General features: G+C 43.2%; 1 protein-coding gene across 2 annotated transcripts in view; it reads right to left on the reverse strand.

The window, feature by feature from the left end:
- The window catches only part of ANAPC1 (anaphase promoting complex subunit 1), a 74964-nt gene that overhangs the window by 41720 nt on the left and 15390 nt on the right, over nt 1–17854 (reverse strand). For both annotated transcript variants that reach the window (XM_048482221.1, XM_048482220.1), the window contains exons 9-17: nt 16656–16876; nt 12953–13162; nt 12306–12401; nt 10885–10975; nt 10117–10182; nt 7817–7960; nt 5702–5842; nt 2868–2928; nt 1763–1950 (exon numbers count right to left, since the gene is read on the reverse strand). In XM_048482221.1, the coding sequence (XP_048338178.1) occupies nt 1763–1950; nt 2868–2928; nt 5702–5842; nt 7817–7960; nt 10117–10182; nt 10885–10975; nt 12306–12401; nt 12953–13162; nt 16656–16876 (1218 nt within the window). The remainder of the gene's footprint in view (nt 1–1762; nt 1951–2867; nt 2929–5701; nt 5843–7816; nt 7961–10116; nt 10183–10884; nt 10976–12305; nt 12402–12952; nt 13163–16655; nt 16877–17854) is intronic.

Genomic DNA, 17854 nt, shown 5'->3' on the forward strand with positions numbered 1-17854 from the left:
GGGAAAGACACAGGTCATCCAGTCACCCTAATCCTGAGCCCTTCGGAGATAGGGCGGTATACCAAAATTTGAAAAATAAATAAATAAAATAAAATCTATTTACAAAACACAGGTTGATAGTACAAAGACTATATATACTAAATGACTTCCCACCCAAACCCTGCTGTCAATCTTGTCTGTCACATTTCTTCATGGTTTATTCAACCTTCAAGCACAACCTAGATTTCTCTTTTTTACTGAATCTTTTTTAGTTTATCAATTTAAGATTTGCAGGAATTTACAAGTAAAAAAAAATCTTATCCTCCTAACTTAGTTTCCCATAGTCAAAGGTTTTTTTAAAAAAACATAAATTCACCTTTCCTTTTCTTCTCCCCTTCTCTTAACCTTATAACTGAATTTACCCTCCTAGCTTTATTTGTAATTAGACTCCAATAAGCCCATGTTGTTGAATCATTAATTGTTCTTACAGAACATTTTTAAAGTCTTTTTAAACTTCTCTTGGGAGATCTCGTTGGCACTCAATGTTGACGTAATTCTTTGCTGTTTTCCCTTGTAAGTGAAAAAAAAACCTCCTTCCCATCTAAGCCACGAAAATCTTATCTGGTTTCTTCTTAAAATGTCCACCAGAAATGCTTATTCTGTAAGTCTCTTAAAGGAATCTCCCTCATCCCAATGATGTCTTCTATCTTGATTGTTGTTTTCTTGTGCACTTCTGGAATCTGATCTGCCATTTCTTTGGTGTGGAAATAGTCAACAATGTCTCTATACAGTCCTTCTACTTTGGGATTTTTTTACGTGACTGTAGATTTTCCCAATCTGAGGCTCATTCCGCATATGCAGAATAATGCACTTTCAAACTGCTTTCAGTGCTCTTTGAAGCTGTGCGGAATAGCAAAATCCACTTGCAAACAGTTGTGAAAGTGGTTTGAAAACGCATTATTTTGCGTGTGCGGAAGGAGACAGCATTTCTTCTTTGAATCCTCTGGTACCTTTCTCAGTCTTAAGGCCTTCTCTTTAATTTGATATTCCAGTCAAATAATGGTTAAATCATGCACCATATTCTGTACTGGAAGTCCATAGATTTGGTATATTAGCACATCCATAATATATAAATATGAGAAATGCTATGTATCAGCTCATGTACTTCACACCTTTGAAGCCCTAATGGATAAATGCCATCAACTTAATTATGGCTCTTGCCAATCCATAATTTGTTTGGCAAAATACACATCCAGTCCCCAGATCATCTATCAATCATAGCAAACCCTGAAAATAAAAAGTTATTCCAGTTAGTTAATACAACGTGAAGAAAAGTTAATGATGTCATAATCAAGTACCATAAACAGAAATTCCAAATTCACAACTGTAGTGGGTTTGTACCCATTTTTTGAATGATTTCCAGTCATGAATGCAAAGCCAGGGAACTTACAGTGCCATCCTAAAGAAAGTTATACCCTTCTAAATTCACTGACTTCAAGAGACTCTGGAAGATCTGTTCCCCTTCCCTTAGGATAGCACTGTGGATTACCTGCTGCAGTCAAACATCATACAAATTCTAACCAGGTGAGAGATGTGGCAAACCAAAATTTCTCAATAGAGGCTAACATGATCTCCATTGTTACTAGCAATAAGGTCTGCCTGCTGTACAGCCAAAGCTATGTGGATCAACAGTCAGAACTTGTAGGGAAACTGCTGCTATTTCAAGTGATGACTTTAAGAGTAACAGCTGGAAGTTCACTGGTGATGCTGCACATTTGCTTACATTCTGGGTCCATGCCAATCGATCTGTGTTGTAGCCCATCATGTTCATGAGACAGGTGACAAATAAGTTCCACTCAGAGTAATAACTTGGTCCTCCTGGTGCATTGTAGGCATTATACCACCGGACAAGCATCTGTACTGCCACTTCTTTGGGTAGGATATACTTAATGCCTTGTAAACATCTTTTAACTATTGAGAGAAGGAAAAACAATTAACTTTTTTGTCAGTGAGTCGTTCAATTCACTTTGTTGCTTCTAAACAATTTTAACCAGTCTTAGAATGTGAAACTGTAACCTCAGTGATCTCCCAACTAACTGTGTAATCCAAAGTGGGAGGGGAGGAGGCTGAAGCTGCATTGGAAGTGGCAGAAGGGTTCCGCCAATGCCCATGCTACCAGCCCCATGCAAACTGGCAAAACTGCTGCTGAGGGACTTACTTTGGTGGCCAGCTGCCACAGTGCCCCAACCTTGCAGCTGACCCCTGAAGTGGCTGGCCACCACCGCAAATGCGGCCATTCCCAAAGTAGCTGACTTAGATAGGTTCCCAAAGGACTTTTGCCCTGGAAACACCTTTCTTCAACAGCACAGACTTATGCCATCATAAAAGACGGCGCAAGTCATTTTCCACTATGGGCTTTTTCAGGAAAGAAAGAGGTTTCTCCTTCCTCAGCTGCCAATTAACTCTTTGGAGGCAGCACAGCGGATCGGTCCCCAATTGCAACTTTTCTCCCCACCTTTGGATTGGGCTATAAGAGGTTAAGGGTGAAAACTAGGGAATCAAGTTCTCCCTCCCCAAAAGTTATTCTTCCTACAGGAAGTTCAGGCTGCCTCATAAGCCGATTTACTCCCAAGTTTAGAAATAAAGGGAAGCCTAGCTGAGCTTCAATCATGTTATAATACTTAACTATGGTTCTGATAAGCAGAGGGAGCTGAAACAAGGGGGGGGGGGAGTATAGAAAGCAGCAAGGATTCCGCAGCCTGCTCACAAGTTCTGTCCATTAATTAAGAGACAGACAGGCATCGTTCCTGAGAATGAGCTCCATTTAAGGCACCCAAGTAGTCTTCTGAGAACAAACCAAATTCTATTTACTGGATTTCAAATCATACCTAATTCTGAAGTTGCAGTTTCAGGAATGGTAATTCTTACCATAGAGCCATTACTAAGGTCCTGTGAGAAGAAAATACACATGTCAAACCACGAGCAACAGTGTTCCAGAAAGAATTAATTTGAGTTCTATAGCATACATCACAATATACATATACATATACCTGCCATTAACAAGGTGCAATCTATGTTTTTTAAATTATATAATGGGTTTCCCTAACTGTGTATCATTTGCAGCTCTCTGCTTGGAACTGGGCCAGACCACCTTTGAGACCATGGCATGGCTGAGAGTATTTAAATTTTGGCTCCGAATTCACCATCATCAAAGTCATTCTAGCCTTATTTATCGATTACTACAAGAATCTAAATCATCCACTTGGATTACTCTAATCGAAAAGAAAACAGAAGCCATCGGGCTCCAGATTGTTTATACTCTCTCTCTATTTTAGAGGCTTATAAGACTCTAAAATCCAGCCTCCTAAATTGGGAATTTCAATCTTTAATGATGAAGACAAGAAAGACTTGCTCTCCTCTGAGCCACCTGATCCCTTTTGAACAAGAGAGTATGGCCAGATACTTGCTCCAACTATTTATCCCTGCACAGAGAAGAACTTTTGCCTTCTTAGCAAGATTCAATATTATGCCCTCAGCATTACTGAGTGGCAGCTATAAGGGGATTGAAAAATCAAAAATACTTGATTCTCGCTCTTTAGCTCAGGTGGAAAACGTATGTCATTCTCTCATTCTCTGTCCCAAATTTGAAGAGATTAGAGCCAAATATTCTGTCTGTATTCCATTATTACAAGTCAAAACTGCTGATCTATTCAAAATCCCCCTATTATTGAATAACTCAGATGCTGGGTTTAATGAAACAATAGCAAATTTTCTGCAAGAGATAATGCATTAGAAATAAGTGCCCTAAATGTTTGATTGTTGATGGGGTTGTTATTATAATATTTGTTGATTTTGTTAATTTTAATTGATTTATAATGCCAATAAAGGCTTTGAAATTGATTATTTATACCAAGCTGTAGGTATCTTCAAAGTCTATATTCTGACTTCTCAAAAATGATTCAAAGCAGCAAGGATGAAAATCAGTTTTTAAAATGATAAGACAACAACTGGTAACTTTTGATAATGTCAAATGCAAAACAATTAAAGGACAATAAAAAATACTTGGACCAGTCATGGAGTTAAGCAAAGTGCTTAAAAAGTTGCCTAATGAAAAACTGCCAGTGGAACCTAAGAAGTGATGATGCCCCCAGCTCTGAGTCCCATGGAACAGAGTGGTAAGCTGCAGTACTGCAGTCAAATCTCTGCTCATGACCTGAGTTCAGCCCCGACAGAAGTCAGTTTCAGGTAGTTGGCTCAAGGTTGACTCAGCCTGCCATGCTTCCAAGGCGTTAAAATGAGTACCCAGCTTGCTGGGGAAGGTAACAGCAAGCTACCTTGTAAACACAGTCTGCCTAGTAAACATCATGATGTGATGTCAGCACATGGGTCAGACCCGGTGCTTGCATAGAGGACTACCGGATTTAGCAAAACCACCATGCTCCGATGACTTCATCACCTGCACAATGCACCCAGCACCACTGCTCCAGCTTACCCAATAAGCCTTAAACTCTAACCCACATCGCTCTCCCTCAAACTATCCTGATAGTGGATAAATAGCACTAGAAAATAGCAGCAAGGACTCTCACAAAAGGCCTGTGCTGTGCTCCCTCAGTGCCTATGATGCTGCAAAAGTAGTGACCTAGATCAAGGTTCCGGTTCTTAATGTTTGTGTCAAATTGAAGCCTGCCGTTATTTATTTATTTATTTATTCATTCATTCATTCATTCATTCATTCATTCATTCATTCATTCATTCATTCATTCATTCATTCGATTTGATAAACCGCTCTACCCCCGAAGGGTTAAAGTCTGTGTTCCAAATTAGGTAATTGTAACCTCAGAAGGAGCCATTTTCAAAATCTGAACACTAAGGAACAAATTAGTTTCCTTATACAAGATACTCCACAGTTTTGGAACACTAATCCATCCAACCAGTAATAGACATTTTCTCCTCAGACAGTTACCTCCAAAGTGTTTTAGATTGACTATGTTGAGAAACAATGACTTGCCCAAGCAGGGTCACCGAGGATCAACAATCTGATCCCCCCTCCCCCTCTCTCTCCTCCTTTGCATGCCAACCCCCTCCCCTTCCCTTGCATGCCACCCCTCTCCCTCGTTCCCCTCCACTAGGGTGGGTGGGCCATATCCAGATGCCGGGCCTCCTCCCTCTCCCTTGCATACCACCCCCCCTCATTCCCTTCCTCTTGCATGCCACCCCTCTCCCTCGTTCCCCTCCACTAGGGTGGGTGGGCCATATCCAGATGCCGGGCCCCCTCCCTCTCCCTTGCATACCACCCCTCCCTCCCCTCCCTCATTCCCTTCCTCTTGCATGCCACCCCTCATTCTCTCCCTTCCCCTCATTACCCTCGCCTTGAAAGCCACCCCTCCCCTCCCTCTCCTCCCCCTCCCTCAGCTAGGGTGAGTGGGCAATGTCCAGATGCCGGGCCCCCTCCCCCTCCTTCCCTCCCCTCCTTTGCATGCCACCCCTCCTTCCCTCCCCTCCTTTGCATGCCACCCCTTCCCCTCGCTCACCTCCGCTAGGGTGGGTGAGCCATGTCCAGATGCCGGGCCCCTTCCCTCTCCCTCCCTTGCATACCACCCCTCCCTCCCTTCCTTTCCCCTCCCTCATTCCCCTCTCCTTTCATGCCATCCCTCATTCCCTTCCCTCCCCTCCCTCTCCTACCCCAGATGCAAGCTTCCCTGATCTATACCACAACACTTACCAGAGTTACTCTGTTCTGGACAGGATCTCTCACAGAATGAATAAACATTGCAAGCTGCTGGAAAGCACAATCATCAATATAAGAGGAGTCTTGAAGTCTGGTAGAATCCCTCAGTTCTGGCACAGGAGACAACACTCCCTGCTGAAAGGGGGAAATGATGTTTGCCATTATTCTCATCGTTCCTCAGAGATCCAGATTCAGGATTAAATAAAGAATTTTGTAACTATTTTCAGAGCGATAATAATCCAGATATGACAGCCAGCCATGTGCAGATCCTCCAGAAAAACCAGCATAAACCAGTGTACTCTTAGCAGAACATCCACTGTTTCTTGCAAAATTCTCCCTCCATCAATCATTAGCTTCCTTTGGCTTGATTCCTCTCCACAAAACCCTCATAACCAAGCATCAACTCACTGTTCATCAAGCAGCCATGGTACTTCTGGGATAGGAAAAGGAAGTTCTAATGACTGCCCGAAGCTAAGACACCAAGTCTATGATAGCAACAGTTTTGCATCTATAATATTCTAGCTTCTGGCCTGGATTTTTGTGCCTCCCTCCCACTTGCTTCTTCTTTCCAACTCTCTTCCCCTCCAGCCTATCTTTTTCTGTTTTAACTCTAGGTTGGATTGATGACAATTCCCTCACCTTGTTGGGACTATGATTTAATGCCTCAACAGTTAGGGCTGACTGACCAACAAGTGCCCTATTTTAAATGTTGTATTGCTCTCCACAGAGTGGTGGACTCCAATCTGGAGAACTGGGCTTGTTTTCCCGCTATTATGTGTGAAGCCTGCTGGGCCATCTTGGGCTAGTCACAGTCCTCTCAGAAACTCTCTCAGCCCCACCAACTTCACAAGGTACCTGTTGTGGGGAGGGGAAGGGAAGGAGATTGTAAGCTGCTTTGAGACTCCTTAAAGATAGATAAATGCAGGGTATAAAAACCAGCTCTTCTATTTTAATGTATCATTTCTGTGTTTTAAGCTATACATTACTATTGTACTGATTATGTTTTATCTTGTTGTAGATTGCCCTGGTTTGGCAGGGAGAGGGCAGCATATAAATTAGTAGTAGCAGCAGCAGCAGCAGCAGCAGTAGTAGTGAGTCACTGCCCTGCAACCATATGAAATTATTCAACTTGGCTTTCACTGATTCTGTATCTAGGGCTCATTCCGCACATGCAGAATAATGCACTTTCAAACTGCTTTCAGTGCTCTTTGAAGCTGTGCGGAATAGCAAAATCCACTTGCAAACAGTTGTGAAAGTGGTTTGAAAATGCATTATTTTGCGTGTGTGGAAGGGGCCTAGGTTTGTTTTGGGGAAGGGGGGTTGCTGTCAAGTCATAGATGACTTCTGGTGACTCATAGGGTTTTCAAGGCAAGAGATGTTTGGAGGTGGGTTGCCATTGCCTTCCTCTGCATTGCCTGCCTCTGCATCATGATCCCGGCATTCCTTGAAGGTCTCCTAGTCAGAGCCAAGGGAATGTGACTGACCCAACATCACCCAGCAAGCTTCCATGGTGCAAGTGGGGATTTGAACTTAGTCCGACACCTTAACCACTACACCAGACTGGCTCTTCTATATCTGGTACATCATCTAAATTAATATCCAGTTTTCTTAATTCAAGGACTACCATGCTTCTCCTCTTCTCTCAGTCTTCTAAGGAATCTGTACATAATGTATTGTGCTGCAGATGGACTTGCTTTATCTCTGGCTTTTAAATTCTCCAACGGAAACTGCCATTACCTCCTCCTTCTCCCCACTAGTTATACTCAAGACCACCTCACCAAGTCTCCAAAACATCCTGAACAAGCAGCAGACCAGATGCCATTCTCCCCTGTCCCACCCCAAACTTTTAACCTTCTACTCTGATAGAGTTCAGAAGAAGCTGAAATTGTAAACATATCTTTTGCTAGTGGCAAAGAAGAAAACTGCCATGTGCAAAACAGAATTCCTGAACAGCTCTGTGTTTAACTTTGAGCCACAAGAGATCTGTAATTCTGCCCGTCACTTGCATGTATGTATGCCCCAGCACTCCCTCGTACTTCTCTCACACTCACACATATACTCTCAGAAAGATATCAGGATGACACAGAAAGAAGCCTTCCCATCGCTTACCTCATCAAAGGGACCAAGATGTTTATTCAAAGGCTTGGAAGGAGTGTTCATGTTGTCCAAAGGAGTACTTGGGCATGGCATTTGGTTTGAAATGGACAATGACAGGGATGGAGCAGGAAGACCAGGGATGAAAACCTTCCCGACCTTGTAATGGACAAGAAATAGAAAAGCTGTGTGAAGCTTTATGGTATCAGGGAGCCCAGTTTCAACACTGTCAATGTTTAGGCCAAGGTAACACTCCACAGAGTGACACGTCCCTGGGGTTTCTTCACTGCTGCTTCAGTGCAGTGGCAACAGGGCTTCCATATAGTGTCTTGGTCCACATTTTCTCTACACTGGGGGAGTGCTCTGGGTGGATCAGTAATTATTTAAACTAAGTAAACCATTATAACTCCGTAACAATTTGTCAAGCACTGATTTTTTAAAAAAAAGAAAAGAAAAGAAGAGAATTGTGTATGCCACCCTAGGCTCTTTGGGGGGAAGCGATAGAAATGTGGTTGATACCTGATTTTGCTGTTTAAAGATGACAATGTGATGGCTTGGATCCACTGGAGTGATTCTGTGGAAGGAAGAATTTCGACTTACAGAGCATGACTTCCTTTGTCTCCCCAACTACAACACAAAATGTGCTCTGAAATGCTGCTCCTTGGGGACAGGAGACTATCCATTAACAGCATTCAGGAAGCATTTTAAGCTGAGGTAAACTGAGGAGGCACACAAGAACATTGCACTCTCTGTGCTAATTCTTCATCCACAGAAATGCTCTGGTGGACCCAAGTCAGTGGCGTAGGAGGTTAAGAGCTCGTGTATCTAATCTGGAGGAACCGGGTTTGATTCCCAGCTCTGCCGCCTGAGCTGTGGAGGCTTATCTGGTGAATTCCGATTAGCCTGTACACTCCCACACACGCCAGCTGGGTGACCTTGGGCTAGTCACAGCTTCTCAGAGCTCTCTCAGCCCCACCTACCTCACAGGGTGTTTGTTGTGAGGGGGGAAGGGCAAGGAGATTGCAAGCCCCTTTGAGTCTCCTGCAGGAGAGAAAGGGGGGATATAAATCCAAACTCTTCTTCTTCTTCTTCAACACAGGGACAAGCATGTGTCATTTTCCCTGTCGCAGCTGCCAATACAGGGTAACAACAGATGGGCACTATAATGTGGGTCTCCTTGCTCCTCTGCAGCAGCCATCCCCTGCCCTGAACCAACAGGGCTTTTTCAGTTGCTTTTTGTTTTATATTGACAACTGAACACCGTAACACCAATGCAATGTTAAAACACTATGTGTACAAGTCTCTGGATTCCCAGCTTTCATTTTAAAAAAACACTCCAAATCTCTAGCATCTTTCATTGCAGAGATATAAGAAGACATACCTTCACAATGAAAATGGGCCCTTTCAAAGGCAAGTACATAACGAACATAAGAAAAGCCCTGATGGACCAGACTGGTGGTCCATCTAGTCCAGCATCATGTCTCACACAGTGGCCAACCAGTTCCCGAGCAGTTCAAAAGGAGTCTCACAGCACAGGTCAGGATACAAGCAGATCACAAAAACTATACCAAAAGAGCAGGCCCCTCATTTATACCTTGCATAAGAAGAGGGCCTGGGGCCTGGGGCTCAAAGAGGGTAGAGGAGGCACCAGGCAAACCCCAAAGGGAAAAAGCATTCCACAGGCAAGCCCAGGCTCTTCCAGTAGGAAGAGATATTGCCAAAGTCTGTTGAGGGTTTCCTATCAATGAAGAAGTAATCAACCCAGGCAGCTGAATAAGCAGGATGAAAATGAACTGGCTACGCTTTGCTAATAAGACTGCAGAAATGCCAAAAAATATTACAAATATATGTACTGATAATAGGAATAACTTTTAACTCTGGGGGAAAAAATTAAAACATTCACAAGGAATACAGCTTTACTCAGACGTAAAGCATGGAGGTTTGCGTGGTTTTGGAAAAGAATGCATCAAGTGAACTGCGCAAAAGGAAAGTTCACAGAGAAGCACTGGAGAGGATTACAGAAAGATGAGAACAGACACAAAATTAGAAAGAGACCACCAAAGATGACAGGAGCCATTCTAAGAAAGAGGAAACAAATCCAAGATAAAAGAATTAAAAAAGATAAGAACAACTAAATAAAAATATATGGAAAGTCAATTAAAAAGGTAAACAATGGGTAGCACCATATGTGACTCTTACCCTTAAAAGGTGCACACAAGACAGAAAAGCCTACAGATACTTCAGAGACCAATCTATGAATCAGAATACACAAGAAAATATTAAAGGCTACTAACTGAAAACAATGCTTCACGTACCCGAACCACTCCAGTATATAGAATTAAATTCCCATTGCATTCCAAAACCAGCATTGTGTCGACACTCTGTAAATATAAAAGAAGGCTATGAAGCAGCTGGTACTTGAGCAAATATCAATGTTGGCGAGGCGCCCCCACCCCCAAGATGGTCTCCCTGCTTTCTGCCACCCCACCATCAAAGAGGATCAGGAGCTCACCAGCCGCAGAATTGTGAAGGAGAGGGGATTCTGGCACCTGGATCCTCTTCCTTTCCCAGACGGGCATTGGCACTCTCAGCCTGGTCTTTCAGTCTGCTACTTTCTCCCTGGCCAAGTGTGTTGCCTTCCCTTTACAGAATTCCCTGACCTCACCCCCACTTGGCTGGTGTCCATTCCCCTTCTACCTGCTCCACCTAGTAAAACCATAAAAGGAAAGGGAAGCCTTCTCTGTCTCTCCACCCTGCTGCCTGTCGTGCTGCCCTCCTCCTGTCCTTTGCTGCTCGTGGCTGCCTTTTAGCCTCTCCCATTCTGGCCTACTCAATTCCAAGCTCAGTCTTGCTTTCTGACCGGGCCCCTACCCACTTCTGCCGGGCTCCCTGCCTTGTTCTCAGCTGTGTCACAGGGATCTGCCTGGGTCCCAACCACCTCCTTCTACTGGCCTCCCCCACATAAGTGAGCCTGGGCCCTAACTATCTTTGGTTCAGGCAGGCAGGGAGGGTGTGCGGGGCTGATTTGGGACTGGGTGTCAGATTCCGACAAAAGTCATTTATATTTACTGATCCATCCTTACTTCAACTGGAGCTGCATCCTTGGCCTGGATGTTGGTAACAGCACCGAAAATCAACTGTGACATGTCGTTGCTCTCTTGAAACTTCACACAGCTAAGCATGAGGAAATAAAATATTTCAGGTAGAAACTGTATGTTAAGAATTGTATAGTGCGAGAATATTTACCCTGCCACATTTCTAAAAATCAAGATGACCAGTTTTGAGGACCATTAATGGTCAACTTTTTAATAAGAATCTATAAGTATAGCAACGTAAACTCAAGCATCCTCTCGTTATAGGACTTCAGTCCATACAACAAACCAAAACATGGTTGAAGAAGTTTAGCTATGGCTCAGCAGGACATCTGAAATAACAAAGTTTGCAATCAGCATGCAAACAGAATCAGAAAGCCAGGCTACAGAAATAAGGCTGGGGAAGAGTTGCTCTCACTGAAATGGACTACATTAATGTTATTAATATACTCCTGCCTTAGCAGCAAGACCCCTCTCCAAAGCATCCTTCTACACTTGGGTGCTGTGTGGTTTCCGGGCTGTATGGCCGTGTTCTAGCAGCATTCTCTCCTGACGTTTCGCCTGCATCTGTGGCTGGCCTTCGACAATACATCCTTCTACACTGATGGAGAAACCACGGCTTGAAGGGAGTTCGCCAGTCATTCTTTATGCTTACTATGAGTTTGCATAATGTCTGAATTATGGTCCCCGTCCCACCCCTAGGCTTGAATAATGCCTAGGAATTCCACAGGCAAAAAGATCCCTGCCCACAGAATGTGATTTTTCCCATCTCTCCCCTGCTAAAGCAGCCCAAAATGCCCCCTCTCCCAAATCTTCATGCTGGGGGGTGAGGGGACCTGGCCAGGAGCAGGATTGGAGGAGGCATTTCAGGCTGCCAGAGGGTGGGAAAGAAAGGAAAATTGGGTTCTGTGGGCTGAAATCCTTATACCTATAGAAATGTTAATTGGCATCCAACCACTGGAGATCTCTGAACCTTAGAAATGCAAGGGCTGGGCAGATGGAAAATGAAAGCAACAGTAACCAACAGCAGGCTGGTTATAGATTTGAAAGTTCAAAGCATGGTTTGATCTGATGTCTGAATGGACAGATTTCCCACAGAAGCTCAATTAACTAATTATTAAAATAACAGTAATAATCAATGAATTATTTTATCCAATGGGATCAGTCCTTAATTATGAAGAATATGCATCCTAACCATCCAAGCTGGCTAGAACTGTTAACACTAGAGATTGATGTGGCGGCAGAAACAGTAGCATTAAACTTCATTTTACTGTTGTCTCTCCATAAACACTGGAAAATTTTACTAGGTGTAGGACAGGATCATTTCAGCTCCTTTTTGTTATTATTCCTATATTTACCCAACAGGTCAAGACAGTCACCAAAGCAACTTTTGCATATCTGACCACACTTACCGCAACTGGAGTTGAGATTCCACAAGATAGCACAAAAACCTTTGCCCGCAAAGGTCAGTCGTAATAAATACTTTGGAGGCTTGAGAGTTTTTCTCCCTGTCCATATTCAAATACAAGCCAAATGACAACAAAATTAGAATAAATTAAGAGAATTAGCCTCATATTAGAACAGAAAGAAGCTACCTGACAGTTAGGTATTTTCAATCTAATCCATAAACTTTAAAGCAGTATTTAAAATCCATTAGGGAGGAAAAATCCCTGCAGTACTCCAAATAGATGCAAACCTTCGACGGCCCTTGTGCTTATTATACAAGCATATTCCCAATAAGCTACTTAATATGTTCTGCTTGTCCCTTCTCAGCTCTGTTAGTTGACAAGTTTTTCCCAGACACACGACCTGTTGCTTCTAATAAACACAGCACATTCTTTTTCCACCATGGACCTTCCTTTAAAAAATACAACTCTAAAAAATTACTCGAAAGCCAGTTATTTGGCTGTTCGAGACTAGATACACAGCAATGAGTCCTGAAAGACTTGCAGCTACTGGCCTCATCTATCCTAAACACAGGACAGTCCCAGTTCAAGCAGAATTTCAATTGCAGAAAAACCCTTATAAATACACACTGTTAAGGCTATTGCTTCCAAACCTCGTGTTTGTGATGGTCTCAGTCCAAAGGTGGTCTATGCAAAGCTCTGGCACAATCAGTTCAGTTTCTGGTGCAAAGACGGAGTCTGTGGAAGTGTTGTTTGGAGACTGGCAAAGGCTGTACCTTTTTGGGGACTGCGTGTGGCTGGAAAAGTTGAATCGTTGCACTCCTGAGAAAGAATGCACCCCTAAGGCTGGGGAATGAGACCGGCTGCAGAGAGAATATTTTCCCATGGTAAGTTGATTGTACAGAACTGATATTACAGATTCAAGCTAGCGGAGCCTAGAGTAGTAAAATGGGAGCAGGGAAACCCAAAGTTCTAATTTCAGCTTCATCTTAGACAAGTTACTATCTCTCAAAGTCAGATGTCACAAAGGTAATGTTCGCCGAAAAATAAAATAAAATATAAATAAATATTATGGGAATCATAACGTTGGCCTACCACACAATGGGCTGGATTCAGTGGAGCATGTCATCTTCACAGAGCAGCTTTCTCAACCCCCACCCCACAAAAATGCTGCTGATGGGCAGGGGACACCCAGGAATAGTACTGGGGGGGGGGGGGCTTTTGGGCCTACAGTTAGAGGGGGAAGGTGAGGAAGTTCCACTTAGTTGAATCTAACCCAATATGGTTATAAGTATTATTAAGGGCTGAATCCAGACTAAACTGGCAATTTCCATCCATTTCCCCTTCCTGCTACAGATTCTGCTCATGTCATTGCTCAGAGTCCTCAAGCTCTCAGGAGCAGCATGTCATGGAAAGGGGTGAACTGCAACGTGAGGGAGGAGGAAGGAATGTTCCACGTTGCCATTGGAAAAAGTAGTCTGAGTCCACCCCAGTACAGGAGGGAATTTATTTGATTTAATACATTTTTACACCACTTTTCCACCCAATTCAGGGTCCTCAAGACACTAAACAATCAAAGCAGTTTAAAACATTGTTCTTCCTTCCTTCATTTTTTCACAACAACCACCTGGTGAGGAAGGTGATACTGAAAAAATGTAATTGGCCCAAGGTTACCCAGCAAACTTCCATGACAAAACTTAGGCCTCCCAGGACCCTAATCTGACACTCTAGTCACTCTGCCACACCACATATAGACATATTGGATATATGGATACATTAGCTAGCTAGATCGATATGGGTCGCCTTTATAATATCTGTATCCTTCTATTTTACTAGACATGCATGTAGGCCAATTACAAAGGTTCACGCATGATCTTTCACATGTGCTGTGGGACTCTTACAGCAGCCTCTCATCACAAGGCCTTCCTTCCCCTAAGAATTCCAGTTCTGCATGTCAGAGGACTCACTCAGAGGAACAGAGAGACATCATCCAACACAGCACTGGGACCCCAGCAAGAATGGAAATCTGGCATCACTCCTCAGCACAGAGCAGAGTTTAACATGCATGTGTGGAATTCTCTGCATTCCAACCTCAGTATTGCTATGACTAGAAACAACAATCATGACAAAAGCTGTATGTATAAATGCTTTGGTCACATTCATCCCCACTACTTTTGCTTCTCCCTTTACTATTTATTGTTTAGTTACAAAATTAATATCCTGCTTTTCAGCCCAAACAAAGCCACCAAGGCTGGTAACAACTACAAACACATCCTAAAACAAGTACAGTATAAACATAAAACTAAAATATATTTTATAGAGAAAAATCAATTTTAATCGTAGAGTGGAAATGCCAGTTTTTCCTTATATTAAAATTTAGATTGTATGCTCCTTACAGTGACGCAGTGGTTTAAAGCAGGTGCATTCTAATCTGGAGGAGCCGGAGAAACAGTGACGTAGTGGTTTAGAGCAGGTGCATTCTAATCTGGAGGAATCAGGTTTGATTCCCTGCTCTGCCACCTGAGCCGTGGAGGCTTATCTGGGGAATTCAGTTTAGCCTGTGCACTCCCACACACGCCAGCTGGGTGACCTTGGGCAAGTCCCAGTTCTTCTGAGCTCTCTTAGCCCCACCCAGCTCACAGGGTGTTTGTTGTGAGTGGGGAAGGGCAAGGAGATTGTAAGCCCCTTTGAGTCTCCTACAGGAGAGAAACGGGGGATATAAATCCAAACTCTTCTTCTTCTTCAAGTCACAGTAACCTGCCATTTTTGCTTTCATATTGATAGCAGCTGACTTTTGGCACCCTGCAGGGTTTTCAATGCATAAGATGAACAGAGGCAGTTCGCCATTGTCCGCCTCTGCGTAGCAGTCGAGGCATTCCTTGGTAGTTTCCTATCCAAGCATTATCCAGGGCCGACCCTGCTTAATTTCCAAGATCTGAGGAGATCAGGCTAGCCTGGGCAATCCAGGTCAGGGTAGGGCTATATCAGGGGTAGGGAACCTGCGGCTCTCCAGATGTTCAGGAACTACAATTCCCATCAGCCCCTACCAGCATGGCCAATTGGCCATGCTGACAGAGGCTGATGGGAATTGTAGTTCCTGAACATCTGGAGAGCCGCAGGTTCCCTACCCCTGGGCTATATAAACAACAATAATTCTGAGATCCAAATTCCTCAGAGGTAGCCAGAAACTGAGGAACAATGAAAAAGACAGGGGTTTTAAGGAGGCACTAATCTCTGGCCTTGCTAGAACCTGGAAATCCCCACGTTGTAATGTGAGAGTATGATGAAAACCCTAAAATCTTAGTAGGGTTTAGAAGCGTCATCCCGAGCATCTGGGATCTTGGACCTCTGGGGTTTACATTAAGCAGTCTATTCATTTCCAATTCCAACTGAATCATCCAGACAAACTTACTTCTTTTCAGACAATGGAAGAACTGGTTGGAACGAGACCCACTGTTTATCATGGAAGTTCAAAGTCATTTACCACTATTTGGAAAATGGGACTATCATTTAAATGATTTTCTGATTGATAACAGGATGCTTTGACATCACCAATGGGACTTTACACTGGACTGGCTAAAGCAGCTGGTCAATCTTACAGAGAAGGCTGGCTTAGGCCATTGCCCATAAATATCTCTTTGTCTTCAGTTGGAACAGCATGAAATTTGGTGACCCCAAGAATAGTGGTTAAGGACTCCTCAACCATGATCATACTGCATGGCACTCTATGCATGCTCTGAGGAATGTAATACAGCCTGCGTAACATGTACTTATAAACTTTTCTTTTAATAACATCATTTTTGGCCTAGAACTTTGCTAGAAAGAAACCTTCTTAGATGGCCAGTCTAGATGTTCTCCCTAAGTGTTGGAAGCCAGTACCAGGTTATTTCGTGGGAATCTTTAGTCTAAGAGAGTTTTACAGCAAGGAAAGTCACCTTTCCCCCCATCCTTCTCTAACCCAGAGATACAGTAGATATGGGCAACCCACATGAAATAGCCATGTAATCCTTAGGGTCAAAGCAGTTGATATCACATCCCTGAGTCTGCCATAAAAACAGTGACATTTTATAACCTTTTTTAACTTTCAGAAATGAAACAGGGGGTAGATCCTGCCAGAAATCATAGTACAGGGGATGACTGGTTATTGTATCCTCCACCAGCACAGGGGGTGAAAACAGTAGCCCCTAACCCCTCTGTGCCATGGTTTTCAGCAAAAGTGCACCCCCACAGCATTTTTTTTAAAGTGTTTTTGAAAGGTCTAAAATTGCACCATTCCCCTGCAGTGGACTCTGGAATGTGATATCACTCAGTTCAGCCCTATGTTAAGCTGTTTAACAATGCAAGCTCACCACTTACCTAAGGGCTGCCATGTTGGATATGGAAGGTGAACGGGAATGAATACTGGGGGATGATGCTGATCGGCTCTGACTTTGAATAGAAGAATAATTCTGGAAAGGGGAAACTACAGGCGAATCACCCTTAGACAGACTTCTGAGTTGAACAGTGAAAGAACTGCTGGCGGCCGCATGCTGAGGGGTCCCCACTTGCTCTGAAAGCTTTAAAACTGCACTTCGCTCCTGAAAAGAGAAGTAAATAGTTATATAAGTAAAGCAGCACACATTTCATACATCTTCTTAAGATACACTTTAAAAATACGACATATTACTGGGTGCCTGCCTTTTCAGACACCTTAGCCATAGTAGCACTAGCTACTGTTATATAAGATCAGCATGCTGGAAAATACATGAAAAATAGCAACAAACTTCAATCAAGAGTGAGTCTAATTCATGCCACTGTAGAAATGCAGTTTATTATACAGCATGGAAGAAACTTGCAAACATCCAAACCCACAGAATCTGACTGAGGATGAAAATTTCTAATTATAGGAGTACAATCATTCAAGTATGAAACAATGAGATTAGTTTAGAAAAAATGGATGATGGGCAGCACAATCCAGAGGGTGGGGGGGCAAATTCCCCTTTGGTGCAGGCTTACTCCAGCAGAAATGCCCTCCCTGGGGCAATTAACCCAAAAGTAGAGGTTAATATTACGTCACCCAGCCGCTGCAGGGACGCTTCAACCGCAGCCTGGTGCCTCCATTGGTGCTTTTCCTCGTCACAGAGCGCCAGCTGCAAAGAATGGCGTAGGACGATAAGGATCGGGGCATTCCCGGGGGTAGAGCCAACCTTAGCTTCCACTACCAGTTTAGCCCCCTTGTGCTGGTAGAGCAGAGGTCAGACATATGCTGAGATTTTCAAAGCATATCTCTGCTGTTCTTGATTAGAATAGAATAGAATAGAATAGAATAGAATAGAATAGAATAGAATAGAATAGAATAGAATAAATCTCAAGGTCAAGGTGATTGGACAATAATATGAATTTCATTCCTGCATATGCTCGAAAATAGCTAAAAAAAGAAAAATACATTTGTCAAGAATCATAAGGAAAAGCACTTAATCATAAGGTAAAGCACTTAATGATTGTCATATAGGTCTAGTAAGCAATCAGGAAACAACCAGTAGTAATGAAACATAAAATGTAAAATCATAAAATAA

This window comes from Sphaerodactylus townsendi, linkage group LG01, assembly GCF_021028975.2.
Source record: "Sphaerodactylus townsendi isolate TG3544 linkage group LG01, MPM_Stown_v2.3, whole genome shotgun sequence".
Lineage (NCBI taxonomy): Eukaryota > Metazoa > Chordata > Lepidosauria > Squamata > Sphaerodactylidae > Sphaerodactylus > Sphaerodactylus townsendi.